General features: G+C 33.9%; 1 protein-coding gene across 1 annotated transcript in view; it reads right to left on the bottom strand.

The window, feature by feature from the left end:
• Madm (MLF1-adaptor molecule) overlaps positions 1-9,189 on the bottom strand; it is a 31,800-nt gene extending 22,611 nt beyond the window's left edge. The window contains exon 1 of the mRNA XM_013325140.1: positions 8,736-9,189. Coding sequence (XP_013180594.1) covers positions 8,736-8,861 — 126 coding nt within the window. The 5' untranslated portion in view covers positions 8,862-9,189. The remainder of the gene's footprint in view (positions 1-8,735) is intronic.
• Between the last annotated feature and the right edge of the window lie 3,470 nt (positions 9,190-12,659).

A 12,659-nucleotide genomic window follows, 5' to 3' on the forward strand; every position in this document is an offset into this window, starting at 1 on the left:
GTCAGTTTCGTGTCGGTCACGTCACGTACCCGGCCCGCGCTCCGAGCATTGCACTCGCGCTGCTCGGCAGCTCGGCACTGACTCAGCCGCCTTTCTCCGTCTGCCGCGCGTCTGGCCTCGCGAACGCAATCGCTAATTCCGCTGTCTGGTATGGACTCACTCTTCTCTTTTTCTGCCTACACTACTTGATGCTAAGTTATTACTTGAATTGATAACGATTGGATGTAGGTTGGTGGCGCATTTGTGAATGGAATACAAATCAAGTTTTCACTTAATTATAAACTCTATAATGGTATACCATTGCCTTAAAGGTAAGACCGAGATCTTTAACTGTAGTAAAATGTGGTAACAGCCGTGTGAATGCTGGTCGGCGTCCGTCTGGTCTTCCTCGTGCACTATCTAGCTAATTTTATTACCACCGATATTTACTTACAAATTTGTACTACGTGTTATTTGTTCAGTTAATAGCTATGAAACGTAGTTTAAATACATAATGGTAAGTAATAATTTGCTAAAGGAGAATCTAGTGTAAGGAGACAAGCACGGCTTAGTAAATAGATACGTTTGACGTCACTTAAATCGGTGACACTTCGGCGAGTGGGTGTTGCCTTTCGTCTGGCCCGGCGCCTACTTGACGACTTGTCTACTATTATGCCAATTTATTTCACGTGTTAGCTATTATTTCTACTACAATAATCCCTAATTAATAATTCTAATTAAGAAGAATGAATTGAGTACTTTATTGGTCAATTGTATGTATTCAAAGAGCTTCTGCCTAGTACTTTACCTTATTAACATTCGTTAAATTTGTGAAAAACGTTATATAATTCGTGTTGTGAGCATCTCTTGCAATAGAAGCAAACTAATATTGCACAAGTTGTGTAACTCCCCGGCGACTTCGAGAGAAGTTTTAAATATATAATGAGACTTGCATTTATTCTGCCTCTTCTCAAGTCTCAAGAAACTCAGTCTTATAAATGATACGTCCCTCATTCGGTTGCCCTTGCAATTAATAACAGGACTTAGGATTTAGGACTCGGATTTGTCCAAACACAAAGAAAGAAAGAAAGAAAGTTTTTATTATTGGTAATAAAGATTAAACCAAGAAACAATAACTAATATAATAAAAATTGCTCATAACTAAGAAATTAAATTAAACTTAAGTTACCATTTATGGTTAATTTGGATAATCTAGTGATGCCCACACTAGGCAATGCCTGTATCGTGGGCACCGACAAAATAGAGTACGAGTTACTATTTGCTACAATTGAATCGCTTAATGCGAATATTTCCACCTAAAATCTTAAACAGATTACGTTGCTGCGATCGTATTAGTAGCTTTTAAGAGAGTGCTGTTTTGTCTGAAATTCTCAAAGTTGCATTTACAAAGCGCTTCAAGGTATAACCTGCGTGTAACCGAAGCCTGCGCCGGATCTCGATAAGCTTGCCTTATTAAGCAGCCAGCCGTTCGCTTAGCTTTTATAGCTTGCATCTAACGTGAACTTTACTAGAAAGCTAATCTTGATAGAAACTCTGTGTAATATTGATTTAAATGAGTTTAATGGACTTTCTAATAAATATCTGATAATGTTTGAAATAACTGAACCAAAAAGATTTCGTGTTTTAATACATATTAGGTGTTTATTTTGAAATGTTGACATTGAAATTTATATTATTGAAACGAATTAGCCATTTGATAAGACCGAAGGAATATGATGTGAGTAAATCTGTTTTGATTGATTTGATGTTTGACGTACATATACATTGGGGTGTTATGTATTTACTGACGCAATGATACATCTTTGAAAATAAAAATGAGCATCAGTTGGCAAGCCAATCTTAGTTTGTTTATAATTTGGTTTTGCTACAAATTTATTTAAGACTAAAATATAAATGAAAGTTCTGTACTGCAGATACATTTCGAAACTACAAGATAATCAGGAATTGGTCTATGAGAAGATTGGTGGCTCCGCCTCAGACGAAGCAAGCTTTATGTTTAACTGAAGACGTCGAATTTGCTGGCCAACACCGGCGCCGGCGTACGCCTTACATAACCTAGCTACACTGCCGCCCGCGGCGACGCCTGCCTTTCTAGCTCTAAACAGGGCGTCGACCTCGCTATCTATAGGTAATAGATATATAACACACATGATTGTTTGGAGAGAAATTATTTGGACAAGTTATTCCACTTGTACTTATATTGCAATGAAGTTAAAGTGGCCTCGACTGAACGCGGGTCATTGACTTAACCTATAGTTTTTTTATACGTTCGTTAACTATACAATTAGTTAAGAGTTACTGCTAGGTACTGCCGCTCATCTACTGCATAAAAAGAGCGTTTCAATGGTACTGACAGCCTTTAGTATTTCTAAGCACGTCGCGGCGGCGGGAGCGATGCCCAAATGTATTGAAAGCCTGTAGTGACCAGCTAATGCGGTTTTAATGCAGCCGACGCGGTGCGGGCTGATTGTGAGATACCGACGGTTCATGCTGATGACACATAACGTCGATTACAATCGACACACTTTTTGTAGAGGTCTTGAGTCATAGTTTCGAAATATATAACCGTTACTTAAAATAAACTCAACCTCAGTACCTTTAATGATGAATGTATGTTCAGGCACATGAATAGCACATAAGTCTTTTTGAAAATAAAATTTAATATGAAATTCAAATCTATTATCGATTCGATCTAGAAGTGCCATACGGTTTGCCTATAAAGGAAAAACTGCCTTACGCCATCATTGAACCAAACCCATTGGTGTCTCGTAAAGTCTAAATATAAGAATGTTTTACGCACAGAGCGAGGGTCACGGTCGCGTTTGTGCCTCAGCTAACGTAAGTACTGTTTACGAGTTCATTGCGAATGCATCCAAAATGTCTCTGTATCTCATTTTATTTTACAGAAAGATACTTAGGTCTAGGGTCTAGGTCTTGGGTACGAATGGCTGACTGGCTATAAGTTAGTGATTCAAATTAAAAAGTTTAAAAAAAAATTGAACACATTGAAGTAACAAATATAAAAATTTGCAAATTATCGTTTATATATGTATGCTGTAATTAATGCTTTGTAAGTGGCTTTCGCTTTCTCTAAAGTACTTATGTCTAAAGATCGCTTAACTGTTGCTGCTCTAGCAGATCATTTTTTCTACGCGAGCCCACACGCCGCTCATTCCTTATTAATGATTGTTCTTTTTTCAACATGTAGTCGATAATCTCAAGAAATTCTGATTCTTACTACAAAGCAGTAGGGTATAGTATCCCGTATAAGCAAACTCTAGTCGACACTAGGTCAGCGGTACGGTTATTAGGAACCACGATTACTTTTCATTTGAAAGTGAAAATGATTACTGTACTTGTCAGTTTTGTCTGGAGCAGAGTTGAACAGTATTCTAGCTCTATCAATCAAATATTTTTGCTGAGTGAAAGGAAACTGTTGATAAGACTGTTCTAATTAATGGGAAGTATTGTTAGGGTTAACGACCTAAGTTCCGGTCAGTGCTTTTAGTTGAATGATAATTTGTGTACGCAGATGTCTATAATGTATCAAGTGCTACAAAATAAATTTATTTTATACAGTAAAAGAAAAGAAAAAATTGTAGAACAACGGACTACAAGTAAAACAAAAACATTTAAATAGTTACCAGTAGGACAATTTAATGTGTGAACTTAGGTAGCTCTACACATAGTTAGATGATGTCACTTTCTACGTGGTGCGGTGGACGACAAGCGATTAATCTTGCTGGTGATCGAGACAGGCACGTCAGGTTCGGGAAAGTTGTAATCTCTGCAAGACTATAATTATAATGATGAGATTAAACACAACTGTGTATAAATTTACAAAGTTAATATTTTGGAGCGATACACTTACGTAACTAGACTTTAGTATTGCAGATGGTCTTAATTTAAGACGTGGGCTATAAATTAAGGTACTAAATATAGACTAAGGCAAAAAGGACCATCAACCCACTCTGGGTGTGGAAGTCAATTGTTAATGAGCATTTTAACTCTTCAACTATTGCTGGATTAAAATAGTATAATGCTCTCAACTCTATTGTTGCATGACCTAACAAGATAACATAAATATGTAAACAAGAGATAACTGTGTCACTTAACATATTACGTTATCGTTACTTCATAACATATCACTGCAATAAATCACTCTGTGTGTGTGTGTGTGTGTGTGTGTGTGTGTGTGTGTTAATGTATGACTAATCATTGTTAACTTTATTGTTTCAATACTACTTATTCAAATATTTGTTGTAATAGAAAAAATAGGTGACGTAAATAATATGTTTTTGAATCGTGTACATTGTTCATCGTATCATATTATAATTTGTAACAAAATATTTATTCCAAGACGACAAATTAACTATCTACCAACTATATACCTAATGTTATCATGTATTTAGTACCTAACCAGTAGTGTTTTAATTTTCAATTTTGTAATATAGTGAGCTACTGACGAGTCGTAATATACAATTTACGTAAGCGAGACAAAACAGTGTGTTATTTTAAACAAAGCGATCGATGGCTTCTCGTCTGTTTAATTCACTTTACATTGTTTATATACATGAAACTATACAACATGATATAAATATAAAAGTTCTATTTAAATACTGGATAGTATTTCTCAGGCTTCCGAGTTTCATGATGGTGCGGCTATCAATTTGTTTACATAACAAGTTTTAATATACTGAAACAAGTTTTATACGCGATATTTATAACAATACCTATAATAAAACTAATAACTATAACTCTCAGAGAGATTCCTTGACAACTAAATGACTTAAGTGTGGCAGATGTATTTTAATAGTCAAGTGACACGGCGCCAGGTGCCAGAGATCACACAGACTGCAATAAAACACCTCTTAACGACTTATTACATGTAATTACTTTCTCCGACTTTACTGTCCGCCTTAATTGCACGCTCAATAAAAACACTTAACATAAAGCGAGATACATTCACATTTTGTATTGCCAAATGTGTGTAAGGTCCGAGCCAATCAATATTTCATTCAGAAATTTGATAGAACGGTATAAGGAGATAACTAATATTTCATAGTCAACCAACTGTGAATATATTTCTTTGGGGGCGATGTCATGTCACTGGGAGAAAACCTATGATTCGCGATTTTGTTATGCGGATCGGGAACTCATTTACGAAGACGGAATAAAATACGATTGGATTTCCTCAACAATAATAAGCGGCGTAACTCCAGGGTTACAGTATCAACCATTTACTATCAATTTGTCAATATTTTCATTACTAACATCAATTTGTTGAATTTTGTAATAAAATCCGAGTTTATTTAAATTTAAAGATATAGTAGAGACGCAGTTCATTAGAGTTTAATTAAGATATTGCGATGGTCAATCCGCAAGTTTTGGTTCGTGAAGCAGCGCTGGCGTTGTGCCTGTGTATTTATATAAGTATTTAAATATTAAAGGTCGTGCGGTTCTCATGACCCGGAGAACAACATTGTGGACATCATTCGCTTGCACTTCTAGAGGATATACATGTTTTTCTTAATAAACGTGACCTTGAATCAAATGAATAGATGTGGAAAAAAGTGTAGTCTTAGTACGAGCGAGACGACGCTGCAGGGTTGTAAGGTGCACAACTAAATTGGCATGTACGGAGCGACGCTTCGCCCTGGCCGCGTACAATACTCGTTCACAGAACACAACAAACACCATTATACACAATACCTGGAACACAATTAAAAATACTAACATTTTTTTATGAGAAGTTTCATAAAAAACGTGCATCGTGGGAGTAAAGTTACGGTTCTCGATTAAAAATAATCAATGTTGGAAAAACTTGTGGAAATATAAAAATAATCAATTATAAATGACAGGTTTATTTGAAAAATGATTGCACACGTAGGTGTTTGTTTACTGACACGAGTGCAGGGTTTATATTGATTTTGGCGTTAGACGAAGTGCATTCGATACACGTAAAATTTTACAAAAAGTTGTCAATAAAGATTTTTCCCTAATATTATATTCATTAGAATTGTTAACAAAATGCAATTATTTGTATTTGAAATATCATACAAATTTCTAATTACTGTTATTGTAATTCCAGAATTTTACAATATCGTTAAGTAAATAATGCTGGTGTTATCAAGCAGTGATGTGAGCCGCTCACAGCGGTCCACAGCAGCCGCAAGATCCGTCAGACTGGGACCCTAGGCCTAGAAAGCGACAGTGATTGGATTGCGTAAACGCCGGTTCGGCGGTCGACGACCGCGGCGCCGCGCGGGGAAAGTCGCGCGCTAACCGTTGTTCAATTAACTATTCGCAAGCGCAGCCGATAGCTCGCCGCGCCGTCGCGCGACTGTAGCTAATTAATTTGGAAAAGAGCTGAATCTATACGCACTATGTTTAAAGATTAAACACTAAACAAAAATGTAAATTGACGTGAACACAATGATATTGTAATATCAGAGAGATAACATATTATAATTATGCAATAGTTGAAATTGATAAGATATTAGTATGTAATTATAAGTATTAAAAGTAATTGCTGCAATGTAATTTGTTAGGTAAATAAAATGAACTGATTAATGCAATCAAGGTCACCAGACCAGATGAAGCCCCACTCATTATTACAGGCAAAGAATATACTATGTGATGATGATGCCTGAGCAACATTCAAACTTCTGGAAGTCTTTAAATTGTTAATTTTTAATAAGAACTAAACAACCAGTGGGTGCATTTAAATCTTGCAAGTTAACATACTGATAATTAAAAAACTATTTTATTTAAAAATGAATAACAACTCTTATTACATTTATCATTTTTTCGACGTCTTCAGGTATATTCTAAATTAAGAAAGTGTTTTAAATTAAAAATAGACAATAGATGGCACTATTTCATAGTAACCTAAGTCAGTTGGGTTTATTGTTTTTTTAAAAGTTTAATAGTGTTTGTATGTTGATGAATATTTTTGAGAATGTAACCACATCTGGCTGTATGTATGTGAACTATATTGTATCTAATATTGTTACTTATGTACTAGCTGTAAGTCAAACATATAAATAATTTGGACTAAGAATATTATATAGAAAAAAGTTGAATGGCTGTTACTAACTAGAACTGTTATTAGACTTTTATTGTAACACAAACATTGAAAAATTGAATATAATTAAGTAATGAACACATTATATAGAATAATTTACATTTATTTATAAATACATTAGTTAATAGCACTTTAATTACTTATATTTGTTTATTTATAAATGTATTTACTTATCTCAATATGTTCAAATATAATTAATGTGTACAAATAAACAAATAAGAGCTCATACCTAAAGCTTTAATTAAAAGTAAACCGAACCTATATGAAATAAACTGAAAATATAAAAAATATGTTCATTACTAACATGCCCTAGCCTCACACGGATATTGAAAATCTTATGTTATTGCCTAAGTGAGTTACATATTAAAAATCTATTTATTAGAAGAAGAATTTTAAATTGATATAGTAAGACTTTATAGTATTTTAAATTCTTATTTTTCATTCTGTTAACAGATATATATATATCTATGATAAGACTACATTTTGGTTTTTTTTTCTAGCAGGACATCTGCAATAATTGTACTTTAAAAAAAGTGTTTTACAAGTCTTTTGTTATAGAACAGTGGTTCCCAAAACTTATTTTGTCTACCGCCTACTTTGAGAATAAATATTTTTTTAGTGTTCCAATGTTTTCACATATTTAAAAACCACTATAACTTCAAATTAAATTAATTTAATTATTGTGACCTACATATGTATTATATGTTAACGGAGAATTCTAAACAAAAATTTTACTATAACCTGCACAAGGGGCGTTATCGCCCACTTTTGGGAATGACTGTTATAAAACATAGAATTACACAAAATAATCATTGCATTAAACATAAAATAAACAAGGCACAAATTACTATACTCTAGAATTGTAATTATTTCTAAGTCATATATTTGTATTTGTTTTGCTACAAATATTTTTTTACGGGATATCAGGTCACATTTTTAGATAAGTGTAGTGTTCTATACATAATATATTTATATTTGTAAACAGTTTTCAATATTTCCGCATTTGAGTATGTCCTTTGTCCATATTTCATTCATTTCAGAAAAATCCTTTTCAACATAAGTTACATTTAATACATTTTAAGTTATTGTTGGTTTGTTTGCAAGAGAGGGACTATCATGGTGTGTAATGTATAAATTTATAACTCAGCGTTAATTGTATAGTAATATTGAATTCATATTCACACTTTTTGCCCTCGCTGTTATCAAAAAGGTTCTTTTACTACAACACAAAAAGCTTCAATATTTTCTCAACCCCTAAAGCATAAATTATTTCCACAATATAAAAGGACAAAAATAAATAATGTCAATAAAAAATAACAACACTCTAATATATCAAAAAAATGTTATGTTTACTTAGTCTAGTGTTGTGGTCTACACATAACAATTTCAATTTGTGCAGATTCTATTCATAAAATGTGAGTTGCTGTCCACAAAACAAACCTCTCAGAAATGTAAATAAAACATATTTCAAGTGGCACAACTTGATGATCGCAATTCCAGGCATGATCAAAATACTTGTAAATACTGAGTATTGCGTCTTAATTGATCAATCAAGTAACCTTGAAATCAGCTGACGGCATGTAAAATGTCCTAAATACGCCGAGGTTAATGTTGTCTTTGTAAACTATATTGAAATTAAAGCACCCACCTCTTCACGGCGTTTGAGCCAGCGGCCGCAGGGACTCTCCTCAAGAATTTCGCTCTCATCCTCGGAGTCCTCACCGCTTTCTCTGGGCGACTTGCGCTCCTTGTCGATACTTCTTCCTCCCGACATAACACCGATTTAACGAAACACAGCGTAAAACCACCACTGCACAGTATATTAAATATCCCACAAACGTTTTCCAGAAGAAAACACTTGGATATATTTTCAAAATACACTTTTTCTCGTAACCATAACCAAGGTTGCAAGGCGAGATGTCACTAATGTTCCATCCCAAACCATTATTTGATACACGACACTCGTTTATGACCTCCTATCGACAAATTATATAGTTCAAATATTCCTCTACACAAAGCGATAACACACAGCTTGTCTAGTGAGCTTACTCATGATAATTGAAATAAATTGTTCGCCGGCGTCGTAACTCTCGACGTATTTCGGTTCGACACAAATATAAAACCATAGATTCTGTTAACTTTTTGCTGTCTTTTTATGTGACCATAGACAATTTTATTCTACCATGTCAATTTCTTTTGAGACCCTTAAAAAAATTAAAAATTAATCAAAAGTGATTTAAAAATACTTTTTATAAAAATGGTTTAATATTGACCGTTAACTATTTTATCCTTAACATTATAAGCGACATCTATCAATAATTTATTGAGTCTCAAAAACTAAAAAAATCTGTGTTGGAAAACACCGCCATCTATGTAGCGGTTTCTTAAATAAAATAGAAACACATCTTTCCATGTTTAAATTTTTTACCACTAGATGGCACATTCAGACTTTGTATTTAAAAATGATTTCACATTTAGGGAGGTAAAAAATAATTAATACACATTAAGCATTCACAATTGTTGCACAGCAAGTTTTTAATGACGACTTGCTTACTGGCTTATTACTATTCTATTGCCCGTATTTCACAAACTTGTTCCATTTTCTATAGATAAATTATGAAAATTGTGGTGTGGTTTTAAGTAGATATAATTTTTTTAGGTTTTTACCTTTCCAAATACAACCCGAGGAATCGCGCTCTTTATCAAATTCTGTTCTGGACGTTGGCGATTATGGCATCTATTAAAGCAAAAGAAAATTCTTATACAACGTATTATTACCACAGAGATACGGTGCCTCCTCGCTGGCAAAAATTCTTAAAGCAGCGACAAGACGTTACAGAATTGTTTTCTTGTAAAATTATTTCCTTCAGAGTGTACAAGGAACATTTTCAACAACAAGTACAAATATTGGCAGTCGGAACTCTTCCTATTGTGCACATGGACTTTAGGAAATGTGGAAATCTAACAACGCCGACTTCGAAAATATGTTTTTAGTTAACACATTACAGGGGAGACTTTTATTTTTTTTCTTCACAATAACACAGATTAGTAGACTTGTTAAGAAGCAATAATTGTTTTTTTTTATAAAAAACGTTTAGCCAACACATAAGACGAAGTTCATACTTTTACACCAAAAGTAGAACTAATTAGATGTGTTCTAGGTGCAAATTATGTGACCCTGCGAAGTTGTAGGCATCAGACGGCACTAGGATAGCATTTAATGTTGCAGAATCGGTGGCTCAGCTTCCATAATCTGAGGAGCGCATTAAAAAAGACCTTATAAAATACAAAGTCAGAACAAGTTTACGGCCTACTTTTGTGTACTTAATGGAAACGAACAGTAACTTTGTGGCCCATAAAGTGCGCTCCTAGACTATTGACGTTATTAACATCTTTATGTGAGTTTGAGTGCGTTCTTACGTATTTCTGAACTTGAACCATTTTATGTGGACAGACGCGATGTTATTTATTTTTAATGACGAGACTTTTGCGTTCTGTGCAATCCACATGATTCATCTAACAGTAGCACATAGATTGTAATACGAAAAAATTGTGTCGCATTCGAGCGGGCGTTTTTTTACGCCCGGCTTAGTACATCATAATGCAAACGTTTATTTTAATGTAAATAATTGCAACTTATATGAGAAAGGAAATCGTATTGGAAACAGTCTAACAATTTTTAAGACAATAACTAAATTTTGTACAAGATAATTTTCTTTGGAAAAACCTTGTAGGTTGAGGATACTTATAAATAATAATATATTATTTAATTATGATAGATGAATCCCGAGCAGTTGTGAGTCGTACATACAATGGTCGTCTGCGGTGCGATATTGAATTCGCACAAAGGTCGACCTACAAATACATGTTTTATCTATTGAAAAACTTGAGATGAATTATTCATGCCCGTGATTACATTCTGAGGCAAAGGTTGCTCAGTGCTGCCATCTCATTGTCATATCCAGACAGATATTTATTTGGAACCTGTTAACGTAATAACTCTGCGAACACTATTCACAAAACAACGAAATACTATTTAGAATTTTAATTTAGAAAAGTAATGTTACGTAATATTTAAATTAGACTTACAAATTATTACTGTCTAATACCTGCAAACTAACCTAACTACTGTAAACTGTAAAACTATCAAATAACCAAATCCAAGGCTCTTCAATAAACTTTCAAGAGCTAAGTCCGATAGTTGTTTAGCGTCAACGTCAGATGTTTGCTAATGTTAAATGAACTATTATAACAATTGACACAGGTTTAAAATAGAAAGACGTAAATAGAGAAGTTATATTGTAATGTGTTGTAGCCGCGTGCAAACAGAATGGAGACAGCGGTGCACGCGAGCGGCACATCGCATCGTCCCGCAACCAGCGATAGCAATAACACGTTTATGCTAATTCAGCAACGTATGTGAATTGTTTAAGAACGAAATTGAAGACATGCACTTAACATTATTCAATGCTATTTTAAACTTTAAAGTTATACTAAAAATAGGTAAAGAAACAATTGTGCATGTTCTTTGTTAACTGACTATTGTATGACATAACTCACGTACACTTTAAACGTACAATTTTACATATTTCTATTTAAAGTGGGTTGCTAAAATGTTTGCATGTCTCCATCTGCAATTTGGTTAAAAGCAAGTGGACTTGTTTATTCACAGTTTGCATTTACGTTTATTTAGCTTATATTCGTATCTCAACATTACATCGAAACTCTCAACTAACTGAACTGCACACTGGACCAAAACATTCGCGCCTTGAGTCGTACGTTTATTGCATATAGCGCATGGTTAACTAGCTGCAGACTCTGTTATAACTAACCTCTGTCAATTTCATTATGAGCTTGTACGAGTACAATCATGTGGGATTATTTAAAAAATTTCATTAAAGTTAATTTGAACATTTGATTTTATTTTGAAAGAATATAAAAGTACAAAAAAAGGTTACTTCGAATGAGGGAAGCACGTTTCATAAATATTGAAGAAGCAATTCCCCGCGGGCGAGAGGACAAATACCTGCTTTACTTTCTTTAATAAAAACGTTTTCTCCCGAACAAGTTGTTTTCACAAAACATCAAGTAATAACAAATCGCAAGCTCCTCGCTGAAGCACCGACAATATAAACTTTCAAATTTCCTTTAATGATTACAACATTCCTTTTGAATAATACAAGTACATTTTTACTTGCAGCTTTTTATTGTTGCTTATATTAAGCTAATAAAGAACATCAAAGCGTTTGTATGTGTGAATCATGACAATAGAACCGTATCCTTTAAGTTGAGAAATTAAATAGCTAACTATGTAGTTCCTTGAGATACCGATATGGATGTTTGCGTGCACGTGCACGTGTACGAGCAGTCGACGTGGATCTGTAAAAAATCTGCTATTACAATGTTTTATTACATCTCCCTCTCACCTATAATACAGATATACAAAAATGATTTGCTAATAGGTATTTTATGTTGCGTCAAAATATTTTTAACGTAATTATGTAAAGTGTAAAGTGGTAAATACGTAGACTTATTGTAGTTGCGCGACAGGCGCGCCGAGGCGGAGCAGTGC

The sequence above is a fragment of the Papilio xuthus genome, unplaced genomic scaffold (genome assembly GCF_000836235.2).
Source record: "Papilio xuthus unplaced genomic scaffold, Pxut_1.1 DF824888.1, whole genome shotgun sequence".
Classification (NCBI taxonomy): Eukaryota; Metazoa; Arthropoda; class Insecta; order Lepidoptera; family Papilionidae; genus Papilio; species Papilio xuthus.